The 22024-nt window shown below is 41.0% G+C and overlaps 1 protein-coding gene across 1 annotated transcript in view; it reads left to right on the top strand.

Moving 5' to 3' along the window:
• Positions 1 to 22024, top strand: part of LOC113406786 (vascular endothelial growth factor receptor 1-like) — a 147537-nt gene that overhangs the window by 79357 nt on the left and 46156 nt on the right. The window contains exons 12-15 of the mRNA XM_026653493.1: positions 4149 to 4257; positions 11849 to 12139; positions 17314 to 17460; positions 19062 to 19193. Of these exons, the coding sequence (XP_026509278.1) occupies positions 4149 to 4257; positions 11849 to 12139; positions 17314 to 17460; positions 19062 to 19193 (679 nt within the window). The remainder of the gene's footprint in view (positions 1 to 4148; positions 4258 to 11848; positions 12140 to 17313; positions 17461 to 19061; positions 19194 to 22024) is intronic.

Raw genomic sequence — 22024 nt, 5'->3', positions numbered from 1 at the left:
CTAAAGGAGTGAACAGGCCTCTGTCCAGGGATAATTAATATATCTAAATCTGATGGAATGAGAAAATTTATGCTTTAGAGGAAATTTCCCTTTTAAAACTGAGACCTGATTGTATCAAACAAAGTATTGGATGATAAAATTAATTCCCACAAACTGGGGGAATTGCAGAAGGAGTATTTACCATGTAGGCCTCAGGCTCAGGAATAATACATTATGGGCTTCAGTCTAATAAAATAAATATCAGATACCAGTAGAGTCAGAGACCAAGGCCTGCTTCTCCCCTGCCAGGTACTTTGTGTAGTTGTTTACATCTATGCAAAATGGGTGTGAAGTAATATCAAGTGATGCAGCCTTGGTGAGCCCACTGCTGGAATTCTGCTCCAAGCTCTGATGTCTACACATTTAAAAATTGGAGAGGGTTCAAAGGGGAGCCACAAAAAGAATTCAAGGGCTGGAAAACATACCCTATTATGAGAGACTTAAAGAGCTCAACCGATTTAACTTATCTAAAGGAAATTTAAGAGGCAACTTGATCACAGTCTGTAAGTACCTATGCAGAGAGAAGATATCTGATATTATTGGGCCCGTTCATCTATCAGGAAAATGGCTGAAAGGCCAAGTTAGAAAAAATATAATTGGAAATAAGATGTAACTTTTTAACAGTGAAGACAATTGGCCATTGGAATGGCTTACCCAGAGAAGAGGTACATTTACCACCACTTCTAGTCTTTAAATCAAGATTGGATGTCTTTTTGAAACAGATGATCTAGTTCAGGCACAAATAATTTCCCCCTCCAAGGCCCATGCTATCCCGGAGGATGGACTAGAGCAGGGGTCGGCAACGTTCGACACGCGGCACGCCAGGGTAAGCACCCTAGCGGGCCGGGCCAGTTTATTTACCTGCTGAAGCGGCAGGTTCGGCCGATTGTGGCCCCCACTTGCCGCGGTTCACCGTCCCGGGCCAATGGGGGCAGTGGGAAGCGGCGCGGGCCAAGGGATGTGCTGGCTGCGGCTTCCTGCCGCCCCCATTGGCCCAGGACGGCGAACCGCGGTGAGTGGGGGCCGCGATCGGCCGAACCTGCCACGTCAGCAGGTAAACAAACTGGCCCGGCCCGCTAGGGTGCTTACCCTGGCGAGCCGCGTGCCGAACGTTGCCGACACCCTGGACTAGAGGATCATAGATGCCCCACCTGGCCTCAGTTATCTGTAACTCTATAATTTGCTAGTGCAGAGTGTGAATTTATGTTCATGTCACAGACCTGTAACCCTGCTAGAATTCCCCCTGGCTGGACACTCACTAGACTCGGTTCTTAATTTGTACTGAAAGAGGTACCGGGGCTCAAGCAATTTTTTTACATTCATAACTGATTCAGCAAGCCCAGAGGTGTCGGGGCTATGAACTGCCAAGCCCTGGCACAAATTAAGCACTGACCAGACTGTTGTGTTTGGGGCCCACTGAAGTGGGCCCCATGTACTTTAAGCCTCTTGAGAGTGAGCAGAGTCCAGACACCGCTCCTGGCTGAGGTCTCTGGGCACACACTTGGGGTCAGATCCTCTGTCTAGCTCCCCTTCTGAGAGCTGAGACTCAGTGAGCCAATTGCTCAGCTCCTGGGACCTGTCCTGACTCCTCAGGCTCCCCCATAGCTTAAACACACCCACACCCAGAACTCCACCTTGTGGGTGCTCTGAGTTTACAGCTTCACTCTTCAGGAGCACGTGACAGTGCAAGCCTACAGAGACACAGTCAGACTTCCAAACATGATTACTCTGACTTAGCATGAAAGATACACGGATCTAGGCAAAATAACAAACACATCTGTATGCATTACCCTGCCTCAGTTTCCTGTCTTCTCTAGAGAGTTCTTTGGTCTTGGGGAAGAGTCCTCTGTGATGTTCAGGATCCTTTTCCTGCAGCTCATGGCTTTGCCTCAAAATCAAGTCGTTCATCTCTGTCTACGTAACTTAGCTGCCTCTGACCTTGACTGGTCCCTCAGTTAAACAGGACCCCTCTGCCTGCCCGCCCCCCAACTACAAAAGCATGCCCAAAGCTTCCTATGTGTCTCTGAGTCCCTTGAGTTTTTATGGCCCCCTACGAACAACTGGTTTTTTGGTTCTGTTGCTGGGGTTTTCTGCTTCCCCGCCCTGCAGACATGTTGGAGGAGCTAGCTTCTCCCAGCTTCAGCCAACCCACTCTCCCAAAGTGTTTTCACCTGAATACACGACTATGAAAGTTTAATGACCGACAATTGTCCCTGGTCTGTCAGACATGCTACAGGCCCTGTCAGCAAATGGTGGATTCCCAAGTCACAGAGGCATTCCCTGACACAATTTCATAATAACCACTTCATAACAGCAACCAGAATTCCTAAGCTGAACAAACAGACCCCTAAATCATCACAGTTCAGAAACACTGGTTTTACCATGTTTGACCAGCACTTAGTGAGGAGCTGCAGAGGGTCACTGTGCCTCAGTAAGGAGCAATCTTGTTGATCTTGACCCATGAACTCTAGTTACGGACAAAATGAACAGAAGAAAATATTAACTGCACTAAAATTAGTTTTGAAGGTTTATGAAAATAGATTAAAAAAACTCAAACGTCAATCGACACAGATGTATCTTTTCTCATTGCTGCCTATCACACAACTCTACCAGTAATGCCACTCAACACCCCTTTATTTGCTTTTCTTACAACCATCGCCATGCTTTTATCCACGCCATTCCCTTCGAGGTGGCATGAAAAAATGAATGAATGCCCTTCCTGAACCACTCTGCAGTCCCATTGCTCTGTCTGCATTAAAATTTCTCCTCAAAACCTACTTCTACCATGATGCCTGTGCAAAATAAACTAAGAATGGCTGGGTTGACGCACACCTGAGGAGCTAAACTGAATTATCAGGATTTGATCAGCCATGACCATTGTACCTATTTTCCCTACCCATTGTCTGTTTATCCTTTTAGATTTTGAGCCTTCATATATATTATATAGATATATAGATAGATAGATACATATGTGTGTGTGTGTGTGTGTGTACAGCACCATGCCCGCACTCTTTTTGGATACCACCATATTTCATATTAATTAATAATAATAAATAACAGAAATTAAGAATATCACCTAGAATTATTCAGAGAATCCCCTTCCCCAAAATCTCTATCTTAGGTACTTCGAGAGCCCCTACTAACATGGTGACTTAACAACTCTCAATCTTTAATGTATTTATCCTCACAGTCCCCCTGTGAGGCAGGGAAGTACTGTTAGCCCTGTTTTACAGATGGGGAACTGAAACCCAGAGGCTAAGAGATTTGCCCCAGGTCATACAGAAGGTCTGTGCTGGAACAGAGACTTGAATCCAGGTCTCCCATGGCCTAGACCAGTGCCCTAAGCACTAGACCATCCTTCCTCCCACTCTATGGCATTCCCTCATGTAGGCATCAGTGTAACGTTTTTCTCTGAAGCAATGTTAGATGTTACTGTGCCATGCCCTTCAGCTATCTGCTCATACAAATTATATCACCCCAGGAAAACATTCAGTATGCTACGCCTTCTAAGATGGTGTGATCATAATAACAGAGTAGAGGCATAGATCATCAAAGCAGAGTTTTGACTGCTACTATATTAACTGTATTAAAACTGGAATCCAAAAGGAAAAAAAATGTGAAAAAGAAAGAGGTCCTGCCCCTGCCCTCATTCATGTAGCAGTTACAAGAAAGAATGAAAGATGCCACAAACTCATCTGTTATGAAATGGAGCTCCATTTTCCCAGTGTTATCCAAACAACTAAGGCGTTCCTCACCTACTCCCTTTGTTGACTGACTGACCCACGGGCAGCCTCCTAGGGTAGAACATACTATGCCACACCTCATGTTTTATAACCTGTCATTATTACATCAGCAGCATGAGATAAATCAACCTGAAAGGCACATTCAAAGATTTGGGTTGTAGTGACTCTGATAATGGAGTGGTCTCCTGGGCAGCTAGTTTCCTGTTATTTTTCCATCGTTACAGATCCTGACATGGTGACACCTCCTACTAATCACCACTGAATGAATGGAGCAACTGAATCATATTAATGTCAATAGGAACTTTTAAAAAAAAGGGTTCAAACAACTTAATCTAATGCGAGCTAAAACTCTTCTTGCTTTCACAGACTGCTAGCATTCTGGCTGTAGCCGAAGCGAAATCTTCCGGAATCTACAGCTGCGTGGCTTCCAATAAAGTAGGAAATGTTGAAAGAAACATTAGCTTTTATGTAACAGGTAAGGTACAATCCATTCAGTAACTAAACACCCGCCCTGGTCAGAATGTTGCATTTGTTAGGATGTCATGTGGTTTACACTTCTCCTAGGTGTGATAATTACTGTAATGGAGGCAGATTTAACTAATGTAATATTTTTCACTGCCTCTGTGGTGGGTTTCAACAGGACTGCTGGGACTTGGCTGCTAAAAAGGGGATTAGCAGTACAGGGTGATGAATAACAATGATCAATTATCAGCTCTCTAATGAAGATGCAAATTGCACATGAAAATAATGGTCTCTTGCTATGATTTTTTTCTAGTGTTTGATGGCTTGCAGTCGGCACATGTGTAATGTTACTTTATAATTTGTGAAACCCCTATCAGGCAGCATCAGGTGTGCTCACACTATGTATCAGCTTCTGCCAACTATCGCCCTGAGCATGCAACAGGTACCCTGCAAGCAGAACTCTGTGCCTGCCCAGAGCCCCATTGAAGTCAATGTGATTCAGCACAGGCATACGGATCTGTCTACCTCAGGAACACGTTGCAGGACCAGGGCCGGTGGATCGCATTTGACCATCTTTTTGCAGGTGTATCTCCCATTGACACCAATGAGTATTCTGTACACAGATGATAGGACCCAATGCCTTCTACTACCCCCTTCTGTGGAAGATACCATTGTATAATATAGGCCCATATCCGGCAAAGACTTACACATGTGTTTATCTATGTACGTGAGTAATTCTAGTGACTTCAATGGCGTAAAGTCAAGCATGTGCATAAGTCTTTGCAGGAACAGGAATGTAAGGAGTAAATGGTGGGCCTTCAAGAGCTAAGGAAATAAATGGGAATTCACTCGCAATAGCCAGTACAGAATTTATCAACCATCATGTAGGAAGGTCACATTGCAATGGAGCCACCTTCTGGTTGAAGGTTTTGTGTTGGCTGTGGCACGATGCATTTACCAAGTGTGGACTCACGGGATGCTAGGCTTACATTAATGGTCCGGTATAGTCTTGAAAAAGATCCTGGCAAAAGAAAATGAGACATAATCATTTAATAGGCGATATTTTAGAAACCACAGGCCAATCTATCTTTAATATTAAAAATACTAAAAATGAGAAACCTGCCATAACCTCACAGTGAAAAGGGGATACATTTTCAATTAAGCATGTTTTGTTGTTGTTCTTGCTCTAATTTTGTAATCTGGTTTGTTGTTGATCTGTTGCCTGTCATTCTGATTAACTTTAACGAAAATAATGCTGGTACTATGCCTCCCCTCCCCGTTTTTTGGATTAAATTTTACACTTTTTGAAATGTTCTGACCAGCTCTAATAATACTCTCCCACATTTAGGAACTGTTGGTTGTCTGTAAATATAGAAGTTCAGTAATAAAACACCAGAACTAGGCATTGAAATGTAAACATAGATAAGTGACACACGGCGAGGTTATTTGTAAAATATGAAAAAGGAAAATATTTACTTGTTCTATTCATAGATATGGCAGGAGTATTTGCTGACTAAGAGTTCTAGAATCATAGTTTTTTGTTTGCTTTCGAGCGTTAAATTGTGTACATTTCCTTGAAAGCTAAAACCTTTACTCAAACAATGAGACTGTGGTTTCCCACAAATTGGCTCGCTAAGCTGTCTGTGGTATTGTCTGTACATATGTCACATAGAGACTTTACATACAACTTAGGGCAGCGAATAGGAACATTCTAATCATCAGTCAGTGTACTGGGTACTTGCTCTTTTAATGCGCAAGACATTGAGTTGTGTGCTCTAGCCCTCTCTCTTTAGGAACCTAATGCTCTGTGTAAGACCCTGAAGCCAAGTGAAGAAGGTCTTTTGGTGCCATAATACCTGCCTGTTTAAAGTTTTCAGATGCTCTCCCACCTAACTGTCTGATACTAGAGCATGATGGCATACATTGTTATATTTCAGGGTATGAATTGATTCTTAGCTGGGCGCAGAAAAATCATAGAATCATAGAAATGTAGGACTGGAAGAGACCTCAATAAGCCATCCAGTCCAGTCCCCTGCACGGAGGCAGGACTAAGTATTATCTAGACCATCCCTGACAGGTGTTTGTCTAACTTGCTCTTAAAAACCTTCAATGACGGAGAGTCCATAACCTCCCTACGTAATTTGTCCAGTGCTTAACTACCCTGACAGATAGAAAGTTTTTCCTAATATCTAACCTAAATCTCCCTTGATGCAATTTACTTCTTGTCCTGTCCTCACCCTCCTTTTTATAACAACCTTTTATGTACTTGAAGACTATTATCATGTCCCTCCTCAGTCTTCACTTCTCCAGACTAAACCCATTTTTTTCAGTCTTTCTTTGTAGGTCATGTTTTCTAGACCTTTAATTGTTTTTGTTGGTCTCCTCTGACTTTCTCCAGTTTGTCCGCATCTTTTCCCGAAGTGGACACAGTACTTCAGTTGAGACTTCATCAGTGCTGAGTAGAGTGGAAGAATTACTTTTCATGTCTTGTTTACAACACTCTTGCTAATACATCCCAGGATGATGTTCACTTTTTTTTTTTTTTGCAACTGTATTACATTGTTGACTCCACTATAATCCCCAGATCCCTTTTTGCAGTACTCCTTCCTAGGCAGTCATTTCCTATTTTGTATTTTTGCAACTGATTATTCCTTCTTAAGTGTAGTCCTTTGTATTTCTCCTTATTGAATTTCATCCTATTTATTTCAGACCATTTCTCCAGTTTATCAAAATCACTTTGAACTCCAAGCCTGTCCTCCAAAGTGCTTGCAACCCCTCCCAGCTTGGTATTGTCCTCAAACTTTATAAGTGTACTCTCTATGCCATTATCCAAATTATTTAGATATTGAATGGACCCTAACCTGCTGCATGATACCATACTTTACATGGTAGAATGTATAATGGCAGAGAGGGTGGATAACTATGACTTTCCCCTGAAGGCTTTGGTATTGGCATCCATTCAGAAATGGGATATTGGAGTGGTTGGTTTACTGTTGTCTGGAAACTGTACATGGTTTCACTGGTAGCACCCTTTTTATGTGGGGTAGTGAGACTGATACAAACTCAGCTTTTAAATCAGTTTTTAAAAATGTTTTATTTGTCCTTTGGACTCCTAGTGTGTCTTGAGACTTGAGCTGTGTGACCTATAAACTCCTGTTTGTCTACTGACATCTGATTGCTTTAATTAAACTCGGATTGTTGCTATCTGCTGTTTGCACATTTAAAAACTAAGTCAGGCTTCTTCTTCTCTCCCCGGCTTACAGCGCATCTAATTTGAAAGACCAAAAATATTCATTTGGATTCACACATTACTCTAGCAATTATGCTCTTTCAGGCTGAGACCATTGTTCTAGTCAAGTAGCATTTTATACTTCAAGTCAATTGAGAGAGATTTTTTTTGGTGTTTGTTGAAAAGCGCACTTGGGGAAAAAATGACAGTCCAAAAAAATGCTGATGGGTGTGAACAGACAGACAGGACATCAAAAAGGATTTCCTTCTAATGTATTCCAAACAGATACTTCAGGGCTAGGGTGACTGCCGGAGGTTTGTTTGTTTTTTGTGGGTGGGGCTGGGAGGCTGTTCTCACTTGGCTCTGACTTACACAAAGACTGAAAGTGAGACATGAAAATATCCAGAGAAGGAGAACATGAACGCTTTTAGAGTCAGAAGCTGCCCGCCACAGCAAGGGAGGTCAGAAAGGACAATGAACATGGGGAAGAGCCCAAGCACAGTCTAAGCAGACAATACCTCCCTCTCCGATATGGCCCTTATTTTGAATTACTGTGTGGTTCAATCCTTGTCTTTTAGGTGGCAAGAAAGCCTGTGCTAGAGCAGTGGGAAGAATTTTTTGGGGGAGGGGGGCAGCTTCTTTATGTGACATGCTCCTCTCTGTCAGTGGCTGAAATAGCATCTGGAAAGATAGCCGAGGTTAGGGCTGGAATTAGGGGGATGGAACTAGGGGTGCTATCGCACCCCCTGGCTTGAAGTGGTTTCCATTATATACAGGGTTTACAGTTTGGTTCAATGTCTCTCAGCACCCCCCTCTAAAAATTGTTCCAGCATCTCTGGGGCTGCTCCTGGCAGGATGAGCAAGAGAGCACTGGTAAGGGGCTGGAGATGATCACGTGGGGTCAAACCCTCATGTTTATTATTGTAGAGCCCCTGGTATTTCTGAGGTTGGAGTTTAATTCTCATCTGTATTTTTGGGAGATTTATGAGGGTGCAACTTTACACCCCTCCCTTGAGGGGAGTGTGATTTGGGATCTCCAAGAAGTGAATCTGATATGCCCTTGAAAAGCTTTTCCTTCCTATGGCCAGTCAAGAGCCGGGTCACTTTTAGGCTTTGTTTCAATGTGTTTTTAAATGTGCATCGTTGCCTTAGTCCATCAAATAACCATAAGCACATATCTTATGCAGAGAAAATATGGAGTGTTCCCTCCTGAAAGACTTCCTGCTCATTGATACTGGGGCAGTCTTGAGAGTAATTCCTGTGTGCCAAATTACACTGCGCTAGGCCCCTCCCCCCCAACCTGTCCCTTCCCCTACTTTTGGGGATGTTTTGCTGGCACACAGCAGACCCATGGGCGTGTTTGCAATTACTGAGGGTGAGACAGGAACGGCTCTGCCTTATCTCCCTGGTTTCCCAATGTCACTAGACGCGTTTTATTTTGAGATTCCTGATGGTGCTTGGCAAAGATAAACAAAATCTTCCATCAGGAAACCTGGGAGCTATTTCCACAGGAAGCTTCAAATCACTAAAGTAAATAAAACTCTTTTACATTATTCCAGCCATGTTACTTAGCTCGCCTCAGGCTATTAGATTTGGTGCTAGGTGTCATATATTAGGAATTTGGAGTCTTTAAACAAATTATTTGACTGGAATCTAGTGCATTTTGCTTTTGTCCTCAGACTTGTTTTTTTTTTAGTGTTTTTCTTCACTGGTGACATCTAGGAAATGTCCCAAATGTGACACCGTAAAAGTAGTTATAGCTATGTTATTCTGAGGGCATATTATCTTTTCATGTTAAAAATAGGTCATCTCCCGCTGAGTCTCACGGTCCTCCTTGATTTTGTCGTAAGAGTTTTGCTTGGCTTTTCCTAGCCTTTACTGAGCACTGACATTTTCATAGCAAAAAAATTAAAAGAATTTCAGATGGATACTTTGCTATTTCTTGACACACTGGGACAAATTCAGAGCTGGTCTAAGGTGGTGCTGTAACTCAAGCAAGCCAGATAGTATGCCTTAGGCAAGAGTTGGGCCCAGGGAAGTTGCTGCACCTCCTTACAGCAGGTCTGATTATGGCCTAATGTTTTAAAAGAAACCAACAAAGAGTCCTGTGGCACCTTATAGACTAACAGATATATTGGAGCATAAGCTTTTGTGGGTGAATACCCACTTTGTCAGACGAAAGCTTATGCTCCAATACATCTGGTAGTCTATAACGTGCCACAGGACTCTTTGTTGCTTTTTACAGATCCAGACTAACACGGCTACCCCTCTGATACTTAAAACAAACCAGTTACCTCAAGGGCAAGTTTGGCTCTCAAGAGCTCTTGATTTACATTGGTTTTGCTGAGATCAAAATCTGGTCTCTTGTAATCCTGGGTAAAGCAAAGAAGTTGCAGCAGTTGCTCGTCAGCACCAAATATGGCCCAATAGCTCTTATTTTTCACTCTCATCCCTTAAATGTAAAGTTTTCCCAATGTCTCTGTGTGTGAGAGAGGTGAAAAAAGTCCAGACTACCAAGTGCATTATAAGAGAAGTGTGCCCATATCCAATATCTTTGATTTAGCAGTTTCCGTTCAACTCATCTTTGACATTTCTGTATCAACGGAATGGAGAATCCACATTTCCTTCTCATTGCAACAATAAAGGTGGATTCAAACCACAAATTGTAGGTCCCTCTCTGGTTTCTGAGCACTTCCAAAATTGGAGGGAGTTTGGATCTGGGATTTGATACGAGCTCATTTACCCAATAGCTAACCGAATGGATCCATCAAAAATTAATATAGGGAAGTACATTGTTAAATGTAAATCTTGGTCAAGAGGAGTACATGTTTCTGACAGATAAGACAAGTGTATGAAAGCACGAAGTATAGTAATTCCATGTTCTAACAGAACAGACTGGAGTGCTAAGGAATAATAATACCAGATACAATCCCTGTTTCTATTATTTCAAGTGAAGTTCACAGACAAATGCTGTGGAAATTAACAATTAGAGAACAAGTGAAACCTGCCACCTTTTGACATCAAGTTATATAAGTCAGTTGCAATTAAACAAGAAAGGGAAAATAATTTTAAATGAAACCAAGAGAGGTTCCATTTTGGAACAGCAATTTTAACTTGATTTTCACCAGGAGCCTTCTACTTTCACTGAAGCCAATGGCATAATTCACATTGGCTTCCATGGAGCAAGCCTCAAAAGGCTCCGTAATGGAGTGTAACCAGGCATGGGGTAGCCAGCACTTTCCAGGCAAAGGAGGCTCCAATTTTCTGGTGATGAACCACAAATCTATTTTGATTGGCTGAAGTTGTTGTTGGCTGAAGTAACAGCTGGTCAAACTACCCATTATGAATCATATTAGTTACAAATTTTGCAACATTTATGTTTAGCAAATTGTTGATGAGCTGATCCTGATTTTCTTTGAATCGACTCACTTTTTGCAAGTGTTCAGCTAATAGTTTGGATGAATAATTTTCATCCTATGGGCTGTTTATGATCAAATATTAGCTCTGTAGTTGGTCACCTAGGTCACATGGTATTGTTTCTGGTCTCTGCTTGGGTAACTGAAATAGCTTACTTCTGGTGTGAATTCCCAGAAAAATAATCATTAATTCAAATAGTCATTAAATCTTCAGGATTTGCAAGAGCTTTAATAAATACCCACCAGTTGTCTGAATACTCGTGAATAACAAGCAATCGCTATAATAAAATGTTGTGAATTGCCTTGTGCACTTCTATTGCCCAATATGTTCACACTTTTTAAACTATTGAACTAGCTCTAGCTGAAACCAGATATTTCTCTCCCTGATCTTAGTGTGCCCTCTTTCGATACTTTCTGCTCTTTGTACTCTACTTCAGATTGTCTTAACATGACGGGCCAGATCCTCAGCTAGGGCAAATCGCTTAGCTCCAGTGAAGTCAACTGAGAGATGCCAATTTACACTAGCTGAAGAGCAACCCTCATGTATCCATTACAAGTGGGGAGTGCTCTCTTTGTTGAGTCGAGTGAAAAGAACAGAGGTAGGGTGGGTGAGGTAATATCTTTTATTGGACCTCGGTGAGAGAGACAAGCTTTGGGGCCACACAGAGCTCTTCTTTGTGGCTCAAAAGCTTGTCTCTCTCACCAACAGAAGTTGGTCCAATAAAAGATATTACCTCACCCACCTTGTCTCTCTAATATCCTGGGACTGACACAGCTATAACTACACTGCGTACAAGATGAGAGGCAGTTCAGAGTGTAGGAAGAAAGGCTAGAGACTTTAGCAGGAAGCCATTGAAAATATTAGCTGAAGGATCTTCAGGCTAACAGGAAAATAGAAATAATTTTAATTTTGACCAATGATTTTCCTATAAACTAAAAATGTTCTTGATTTTTGACAGATGTGCCAAATGGATTTCATATTAATTTGGAAAAAATGCCCATTGAAGGAGAGAACCTGATATTGTCCTGTTCAGTCAACAAATTCCTGTACAAAGACATTGCTTGGATTTTGCCGAGGACAGTTAATAATCAAACAAAAGCAAAAAAGCACATCATTAAGGAATACTCCACTACCCTCATTCTCACCATCAAAAATGTTTCCCTGGAACACTCAGGGACCTATGCCTGCAGAGCAAGGAACATATACTCGGGGGAAGAAGTGCTTCAAAAGAAAGACGTTACAATTAGAGGTGAGCACTGCAACAAAAAGGCTGTTTACTCTCGGATCCTCAAATTTAAAAGCACAAGGAATGATTGTACAACACAAAACAATGTAAAACATTAAAGGACTCATTAAAAAGTCACAGTTGTCTCATATCATCTTGATTTTTATTACAGTTGCTACCTTTCAGGCTCTGAGGTGGTGCACCTCCAAAAATGGGTATGGACATAGGAGGAGTAGCGAAACAAAAGCATAACACATGGGCTTCCAGTCCAGTTCAGACGGGTGTGTTCTGCTTTGGCAAAGCTGGTGGAAGTTGGGGTTTGGAAGATCCCCTGTACTGCATTGTGTATGTTGTGTTGTTGTGTCCGTTGCTGCCTCCTACTGAGTGATAATGAAAACTTTGGACCAGTTTTATCTTCCACTTTGGTATCGGCCTCTTCGAAAGTCAAAGCTGCATAAACTGATTAACTTTATAAACTGCTGGTTTTGGTCAACAATGGACATTTAATAAGTTAATTTTGAAGTGTGGAATGAGCATTGAGATTGACTGGACTATACATTTTTATTTCAATCGGATTTTGGTGGATTTATAAATATTACCTGCTGAACAAGTTCTAATGCTTATTTATTTGAAATAATTTTCTATGCTAAGTACATTAATCTTATGAAGTATCTTCTCGAGGAAGGCCCTGTGGATGCAGGAAAGAAATAAAAATGTTGATATAATGCACAGACCTATCTTATCATTTTTAAAAACTGACAGAGATGAACCCTGTTTCTCCAAATAAATCCAGGTCGATTTCCCGTTGCTGTGTTGGTCAGTTTTAAAGTTAATTATTGCACTACCAAAAAAGACCTGTGGACATCAGCAAGAGTCCTGTGGCTGGCATGAGGATAAAAGACCTTGTAATGTTATAATTATCTCATTAAAGTAGAAGTGCTACACTCATTCCATTGACAAGGCTAAAGCCATCACAGTGAAATGTTTAATACATTCTTCCAAATTTAAATTTAAAATTAAGGCCATTAAAAAAATCCCTTCCTTTTGGTATGCAGATGAAAATAGGATTTATTATGGGGATTAAGAAATGGCCAAACTACTGAAGGAGAATTAAGGGTAATCTAAACTTCCTTTTAAGCATTTCCTTTTTACATGATTTCACTACGAGGTGTTTCTGTGTATTATAAATTCAGTATTAGGAAGAAGTTACTATTTTTAATAGATCTGATAATTTTATTTTTTTACAATATGTAGCTTTTATAATTTTGGTTTCATTTATGACTGATCATTTATATAGGATTTACATAAGCCATAACAAAACAAGCCATAGTGACCAAAATAGCCACGGCAAAGGAACAAAGTGGCTGTGCTTCTAAAATAGAGGGTGACAACATGACAACTCCTTGCGCTTGGGAACTCACCAGACTGTTTCCTCCTTTAGGTATTGGGACTGTGTCCCACGGCCAAACTTGTCTTTCACGTGGGAATTGCTTTTGTCAAGTGTGAAAGGGTAAACAATAGCATTTCCCCATCATGCCAGCTTCACGGAGCCTAAAATGCTTAGAAAACAATTAGTAACCTGGAAGTTGTCAGAGTAAAGAAAAGAATAATCATTTAGATCTTGAATGTCACCTACAGCCTTCTTGTGTACAGTAGCTCTTTTGTTCATTATTAGCATGATGGTTCCCAGAAACAATGTGTTCTTGCAAAGGAATTTGGGTCTCTTTCTTTCTCTCTCTTTTTTAAAAAAATATGCTTAAAAAGCAAGTGAAATGATAATGGTAATTGCTTTTAAAATGGGACGAGCTTGTTTTGTTGTGACAATGCAGGTCTCCCTCTTTATGAGGCTGTACTTGAGAAAACATTTGGTGGACTGCAATGACAGGACTTTATGCATTTTTAATGGAATTGGAAGCCATAGTGCGGTAGCTTGTAGCAGTCAGTTGCTGGCAGCAACCAGGTGATATGAGCCTGGGTCACAAACTGATATCGTGATTAGAAACTGTCCATGTGTGGAATTGTTAAGTGATGATGTTATACCACATTGCCCCAAGGGACATCTTGATAGCCACTTCCTAGTGTGGTGTTGGCCAAGGCTCTGAACAGTTATGATGTTGTACAATGCTATGTTAGTGCCCGGGCATAGCTGCCAGTGTTGGAAGGCGTGGAAGAACCTCAGTGAAACTGTGTGAGGAAAAGGGTTCTGCATTTGATGGTGAGATACAGTTATTGTCAGTGCTGATCTCATCAGATTAAACTGAAGAATCATGTCAATTTTTGGCTGTTTCTCTAACTCCCTCTGAGTAGCGTATTACTTGGAGAGAATAATTATGTAATTTAAATTCCTTTTTTAAAAACGAGTGTTAAAATGCAACTGTGTATTTATATTTTCAAACTGTTTTTTTTTTAAAGGAGCATTAAGCGTACTAAGGTAAAAGTATGTGAAATGAAAAGTTATTCAAAAAGTGCTAACAACTTTCCATGTTTTCCCTATTGCCAAGGATTGATTTTGCAATAGGGATTTTGCTTTCTCACAGCCATTTGAGTCATTGTACTCTGAAGTCATAGGGCCATGCTCTGCCCTCAGTGACACCCCCATGTAACTCCACTGGGCCAAATTCTGCCTACAGTGAGGTTCTCCGGGCGTAACTGGGGGCAGAACTGGTCCATCAGCCCATGTTTATGACCTCACAGAGAGACATGAGGCTATGATGCTAATGTGCAACATTCAGCATTAGGGGTGAGATTTTTCAAAAGCGCTGAGCAGTGACTTCACTCTGCTCCTACTGAAGACAATGGGAGCATTACTTGACTTCAACGGGAGCACAGTTAGGCCAACACTGAGTGCTTTTGAAAATCCCATCCTATGGCTTCACTCCAGCTTCAAACAGAGAAGCAGGTGGTCTGGGAGAGAGAAACCTCTTGTTTTAACCACGTCCTTGAAAACCCGCCAACTGCGGCAAAGAAATTATTTAAAATATGTGAATGGTAACTGGCTCAAAGTTTTAAGCAAGAAAGTTTTGCTCACTATGAAAACCCGTCTTTAGTGTATGGATATAAACAAATTAAAATTAATCAGAAATAACTTACAGAATGTGTGATTTGCCTTTGTTCTGTCATCCTATCACACCTCATTTTGAATGGGTTGGTTGTGTTGTTCTGTGGGGATTATTTATAAATACAAAACTTGGACCAAGTGGCTTAAATCTGTGTGTGAACATATTTTCAAACAATACATCTTCATAGACAGCTTATTTTGCTAAAATGGAACCATAATGTAAATGTCCAGGATCCATAGCTGAAAAGAGGGCAATCTTGTTGGATGGGGAGAAATCATTGTTGATGTTAATACCAATGCATATAGATTTGATGAAGAATGTACATCTGAACTTCACTCACTGGAATTGTTGTTTGTTGATAAGAACAGACTATTTGTTACACTATAAACACATAAGATAATGGTCATTGCCCCAAGGAATGTACATTCTAGCTTGGACATAGACAAAAAATCAGACACAGATGGTTCATAGATATGATGGAATTGATTTCAGGGGATAAAAGTCTAGCAGAGGTCATTCATTTCAGAAATTCTGAAAAGCTTTCAGTGCTTTTGAGTTTCTACACATTATATAAATGGACTAAGAACTAGTGTGAAATGTATTGGAGACTTTTTAATCATGTCAGATAGTTGGCTCATAGTGCAGATGGAAAGACCTGTTGGATCATGAAGTCCACCCTCCTGAAAGATTAGCATATAATGCTCCCAACAAAGTATGTGTCAGATATTAAACTGATGCTGTACTTGATCTTAGCATATAGATATATGTCGCTGTGAAAAAGTGAACCCTAATCTTGGAAGTTTCCTTGCAGAGAAAGATTGCCGCATCAACCAGTTCCTGCAGGAACTGGGAATTCAAGGAAATCTGCAATGCAGTGCAGGATTGTGTAGGAATGCACTGCACTCTACAGGACCAAAGTACAAAAGGGATAATATAAGAAGTTGCAAATGTGGTAGAAAAGTTGTTGCTGTATAATCACCATCAGTTCTGGGGCTATCCTCCTGATCTTGGTCGTAACAGCTTTCAACTTTGTGCAAGAAGGAAGGGGGAAATTGATTGGTTTGGAGATGGGGAGGAAAACAACATCAGGATTGTCTGCTTGCTTTGGGTGCCCGGGGATGATTTAATATTGTGCTTGTTGAACTTTTGGGGGGTTTTCTTATCCTTGGTTGGGGGATGTGCATGCTGGACAGAATCAGGACACGCTGAGGTGTACTTCCAAAACACTAGCTAGAAAGTCATTGAACTCCATTTTATTTCATACATTTGAATGAATTTTAATCCATAAAAGTGGCTAATGTAAAACAGGAATTATATGTTGTTATATAGCACTGAACCCCGGAACCCATACTTCTGCCCCTGGAATCAGTGTTTTAGACACTTGCATTATGGGAGGGGATGTTGCCTGGGGAAAACAGACACATTTCCCACAAATGCAAGGACTATTCGTGTTTGGCTAGCTGGCATGTGGTTTTGCCAAGATTTCTTGAGTTCAGCTAAACACAAAAGCCAAAGATATACGAAGACTTGGAGGTACAACTCAATGATTCAGTGCTCACACTTTGGTTTTAAAGTATGATAGTTTACTGAATAGGGCTCACAGTAAAGTTGATCTTCACAGTGAGTAAACAATGTAAATTTTATTCTTGCACAGACTAGTATATATGCAACATCTAACTGTATAAAGCTATCACTAATTCAGGGATATTCTAACCTAAGGACCAGATCCCTTAGAATCTATTTAAAATCTTGCACTTCATAGTACATTTCTCCTGAAAATATGTAAAATCCAAGGATCACAAAGAGTCTTTACTTTAGCTTGTAAGAGAATGAATGCAGAAAGCTTGTCTTAACACAGCATCTGTTGGTGGATCATTTCCATTATGATCTGTATTATATCCAGTTACAACTGATGAAAGGAAATTATCTCAAAAGGAAAAGGCATCACTAAGCCACACTAAATATTCTTTTCAAACAGGGATAGTAAGTAGGGAAAGCGTAAGCTTGGAATTTGGTAGAATGTCTCCAGAAAGTTCTGACATTTTAAAAGATCATTAATGACCATGCAAGAGATTAATTTAAATATATACACACATGATTATTGGAATTTAATCGTTGAACTCTCGTTTTATGTTGTAGCTCAGGAAGCACCATCCCTCCTGCGCAACCTCAGTGATCAGATTGTGAATACCAGCAATTCTGCTACTTTAGAATGTCAGGCTCAAGGCATCCCCGAGCCCCAGATATCCTGGTTTAAAAACCACGAAGAAATACAGCAAGAACCAGGTGAGAGCTGCAAACACCCTTTCCCCTCCTCACTCTCTTCTCTCATATCTGCTCTGTATCTCTTCAGCTATGTCTACACCACACAGCTTTTAGCGACAGGTCTGTGTGCCACAGCCGTGCCACTAAAAGTCGTGCAGTGTAGCCACTGTTTGTCAGCTCTCATGCCGACAAAAAACGTCCACCCCCAACGAGCAGCGTTTGCGTTGTCGGCAGGACACACTGTTCACCCTGGCACATGTCGCCAGCAAAACTTTTGTCTTTCAGGGTTTTGTTTTATTAATCACCTCTGAAAGACAAAAGTTTTGTTGTTCAATTGTCAGTGTAGACATAGCCTTAGATACTTATGTCCCCCTGTTACCATAGTGTCTGAGCACTTCACAATCTTTAATGTATTCATCCTGACAACACCCCTGTGAGGTTGGGCAGAACTTTCCCCTCCCCACTTTTACAAGTGGGAGAACGTAGCCTCTCTGTGCCTAAGTTACTTTTGCCCATGGTCACACAGGAAATCCATGGGAGAGCAAGAAATTTGAGCATGGGTCTCCCAAGGCTAGCACCCTAACCACTGGACAGATCTGGTATTGGGATACCAGAGCAGAATTGGAATTCATCTGCCTGTAATAGGGGGGTCCATTTGTCATGTAGCATTACATCCTATTATGAGAAATCCAGGAGCTGTTACTGTGTTGGATTTGGATTTGCTTTTCTTGCCATAACTAGAAAAGAGCTGGGGGAGGGGACAGTTTAGAGCTGGATTATCATTGTACTGGGGTTTGGGTTCAAGGCTCAGTTGGGGCTAAATGTTCAGCTAAAATGGCACCAAAATCATGCAAACCATTCTTGGGAGACTTCAGCCCCATTTGGTAGGAATCTTGGATGGGGAAATGTAATGAGATTTCAGCCATATCCTAACCAGAACTGGAAAATAGGGCTCTATTGGTTTTACACCTGATCTGTAACCAAAGTTTGACTACAGGAATTAGAATCCAATCCCCAATCCCTTGTAGCAAAATCCAAGGAGGTTTGTGTTCAAGCTTCTGGCTTTGGCCATCTCTAATTATTTTGTAAGGAATGTAAGCAACTGGAAAAAACTTAGAACATTTACCAATAATAATTCCCAGACCACAGTATGCTCTTGCAGCAATCAGACACCAAACCAGATATAGGACCCAATCCTGCAAACACTTAGTACTGAGCACATTGGTTACAATGGGACCAACGTGAATACTCCCATTGACTTCAGTGGGACGACTACCTGTGTGTTTAAAGTTAAGCACATTTAAGTGTTTTCCTGGATCGAGGTCTAAGACCAGTACTAAGCATTACACCCAGAAATAAAGTACTTTCAAGACCATTGCCATTGAAGGAGCCTTCTTACTAACGTAAGTGCTGTATAAACACCTGTTTCCACCAGCGCCTCAGAACCTGTGAACACTTTGTAACTCTGAAACCAACATGCAGAATTAAGGACCCATCCACCCCCTAGGGCGTTATGTAATGTCTGGGTCATCCCTAATCATCAGAAGAGGATTGTTTTACAGAAAGAGTTGTCTTTGTTTATACGCCACGTCCCACTCATGTAAAGATCTTTCACTCCACAGGAATAATTTTAGCGCCAGGAAGCAAAATGCTGTTTATCGAAAGAGTCCAAGAGGAGGATGAAGGACTTTACCGGTGTATAGCCACCAACCTAAAAGGATCTGTGGAGAGTGCAGCTTATGTCACTGTACAAGGTAAAGCATTGCATTAGATGGAAACAAGACAAAAATCGCTCGAAGTTCTTATTCTCTATTTGATCTACTTTTCCTCTTTTCTCCTCTTATTTTCTCTAAGCGGCTTTATAAGTGGAGTTCTTGCTCTGACTAGGAAGGCAGGTAAGTGGCTTGTTGATCATGTGTGATTTCTGACTACAGCAGTTTGAAGGAAGTCTTAGCAGGGGGAATGCACCAGGTTGGAAAGGAAGCCAATGGGAAATGCTAACTCAGAATGTGTTTATACTGACCTCAGAAGAAGAATTGCTTCAATCCAACAAAGAGAGGGTCAGGGAAGAAGATAAATGTAAATTTAGTGTAATAAAAAACCCAACCCATTCATTTTCTCATTTCAGGCTACTATAAGCTGGAAAGAGACATTTTTGATATTTTCCTTTTCTTGGTTTTAATATAAAGTGGGCTGCTATGTCCAACCAGAAGAGTTTTCCAGTAAACATAAATACATCTTTCAAAGGTATTTACTATAGGAGCTAGGGGTTGTTATTGTTACTCCTCCTGAGGATACTCATGCTATTCATGTGAATGTCCAGTCTTCTTTTGTTTTAATTCTCTTGGCCTCGATGGTGCCTTGTGGCAATGAGTTCCACAGGCTAATTGTGCATTGCGTGAACAAGTATTTTATTTTATCAGATTTAAACGTGTCATTTTTCAACTTCATTGAATGTCCCCCATACCATTAATTATTGTGTGCACTTTTGACACAACCTCTTTTCTCAACTCAACAGTCCCAAGCTTTTCAATCTCTCTTCATAGGAGACATTTTAATTAGGCAAAATATGAATAGCTCCTCCAGGCAAAGACTGTCTCCCTGTGTTTTCGTACCGCTTGTAGTACAATAGAATCCCATTCCTGTTTGTTTGGGTACTGCCACAACACATACAATGTGATAAAGAAATCAGGATTGACATGTTCTAGTTGCAAGTTCTTTGGCTTTTTTGGCACATTGGCAAGTTCATCGCTGTAAAGGTCAGAGGTATCAATGTGTATATATGAGCAGGGCTACATACAATAGATGAAGGACTTGTCGCCTGCTATGTTTTGGGGAGTAATTTTAAATTTGTGTGGGCATTCTAAAAAAAATGACTCATCTTAGAGTGCTTGCAGTTTAACACACCCAGCAGATTAGCTAATTTGTCTGGACAATGTAATATTACCTTGAATTAATTATTGAATGCAATTGTATTTTGTTATTTACTGATAACATTTTATGGGCTAGTTTCTGGGGAAGCAGTGTCTCCTTGTTGCCTGACCCAGGGGAGACAGGGAGGATAGTGGATTCCTGTCTGGATAAGTGTCCTTCATGGATGATAGAGAGAGCTTTTGGATGGTTCTGATAAAAAGCTTTAGCCAAATAAAAGTGGGGTCCAGTGAGTTAAAGATGCCCCAGCACTGATGTCTGGAAAAGGAAAGAGACAAATCATTTAATCAGCCCCCCCAAAAAAAACATGCTCAGGGAGAACGCATCCCCACCCTGTCTCTCCCACCCTCATGAAATCTCTGTGGTCTCAGCAAGGAGACAATGGTCAAATGAAGAGTGATCCCGGCCATCATCCCCAAGCAGCTCATCATCTCCTGAATGACTGTCCCTCTTCCGAGGGACATGGAACTGTAGCCACTCACCCAACTTTGGCTCGGAGGTTTGAGTCTGGGCTCAACTCTAGTTTTTACTGCATTCTCGAAAATGCACAGTATACAATTTCTGCTGGTGTTACAGAAAATACTGACATTTTTGATCTGCATACAGTAGCTCGCCAAGTACAGTAGAGCATATGAAAGAAAGCCGGGCAAGTGCCTCGTGTCCATGGCTATGTTTAACAGGCTGGAAAAGTGGTTTGCAAAATAACCAGGAAGGAAACTGTCTGCTCTTTTTATTTCCTTTGAAAAAAAGTTCTTATACTTACAGATAATACAATGTGTTATTTTTGTATCAGAAAGAGAAGAATGGACTGCGGAATCCAAGAGGGTTCTTTAAATAATCACAGTCCTTGTTTAGTTTGGAAGCCACACATGTAGGACAGTCTGTGGAAGACATGTAGCCATAAAAATGTCACCATAAGCCATCAAATCACCTTCAGCTTAAGTACTGAATGGGAAATAATAGAATGAATACAAATAGCAAATCAGAGTGCGGCACCTACACCTGGACAAAAAGATCCTTTTAAATGATGCAGAAGATTGTCTGTGAATGTTTGCTGTGGAAGGAGTGAGTGCAAGCTACTTATTGCAGCTTACACTTAGGGGTCAGTTCAGCCACTTGTCACACTGCTCAGACCTCCAGTTGGAGAACCGTTTAATAAAGCCCTCTCATTGAAGTTCGGCTCTGCAGGTATTATGCACACTGCAGAGGGGTGTGTCTCAGTTAAGTAGCTAGTTTCTGAAGGAGTAGGATGATGTAAGAAGGGGTATAGGTGTAAAAGAAGGAGATAGTTTTATAATTTATACCCAGTTAAATTCAGGCTTCCACCCAAATAAATAAACAATGATGTAGCTTGGTTTAAAGCTGCCTCTGGACAGCTCTATATGACTCTCAGAGATATGACAAAGGAACTATTAATTGTGCTGGACTTTATTCAGCTGGTCTGAACTCATGACAATAGTTTGCTACTTACTTGTACATTTTTTATATTGACAAACACGTTATAGTAGCTTGTGCATAGGGGCCCAATCCAACACTCACTGAAGTCAATGGGAATGTTTTCCCTAACTATAATGGGAGGTGAAACTAGCCCATGGTTAGAAAACAGACTCTAATATTTTGTTTGTGTGGCTATGAAATAGATAGTCTCTCTGAG

Source organism: Terrapene carolina, unplaced genomic scaffold (assembly GCF_002925995.2).
Source record: "Terrapene carolina triunguis isolate 2854851 unplaced genomic scaffold, T_m_triunguis-2.0 Scaffold139, whole genome shotgun sequence".
NCBI lineage: Eukaryota > Metazoa > Chordata > Testudines > Emydidae > Terrapene > Terrapene triunguis.
This window is presented reverse-complemented; position numbering and strand designations above follow the sequence as displayed.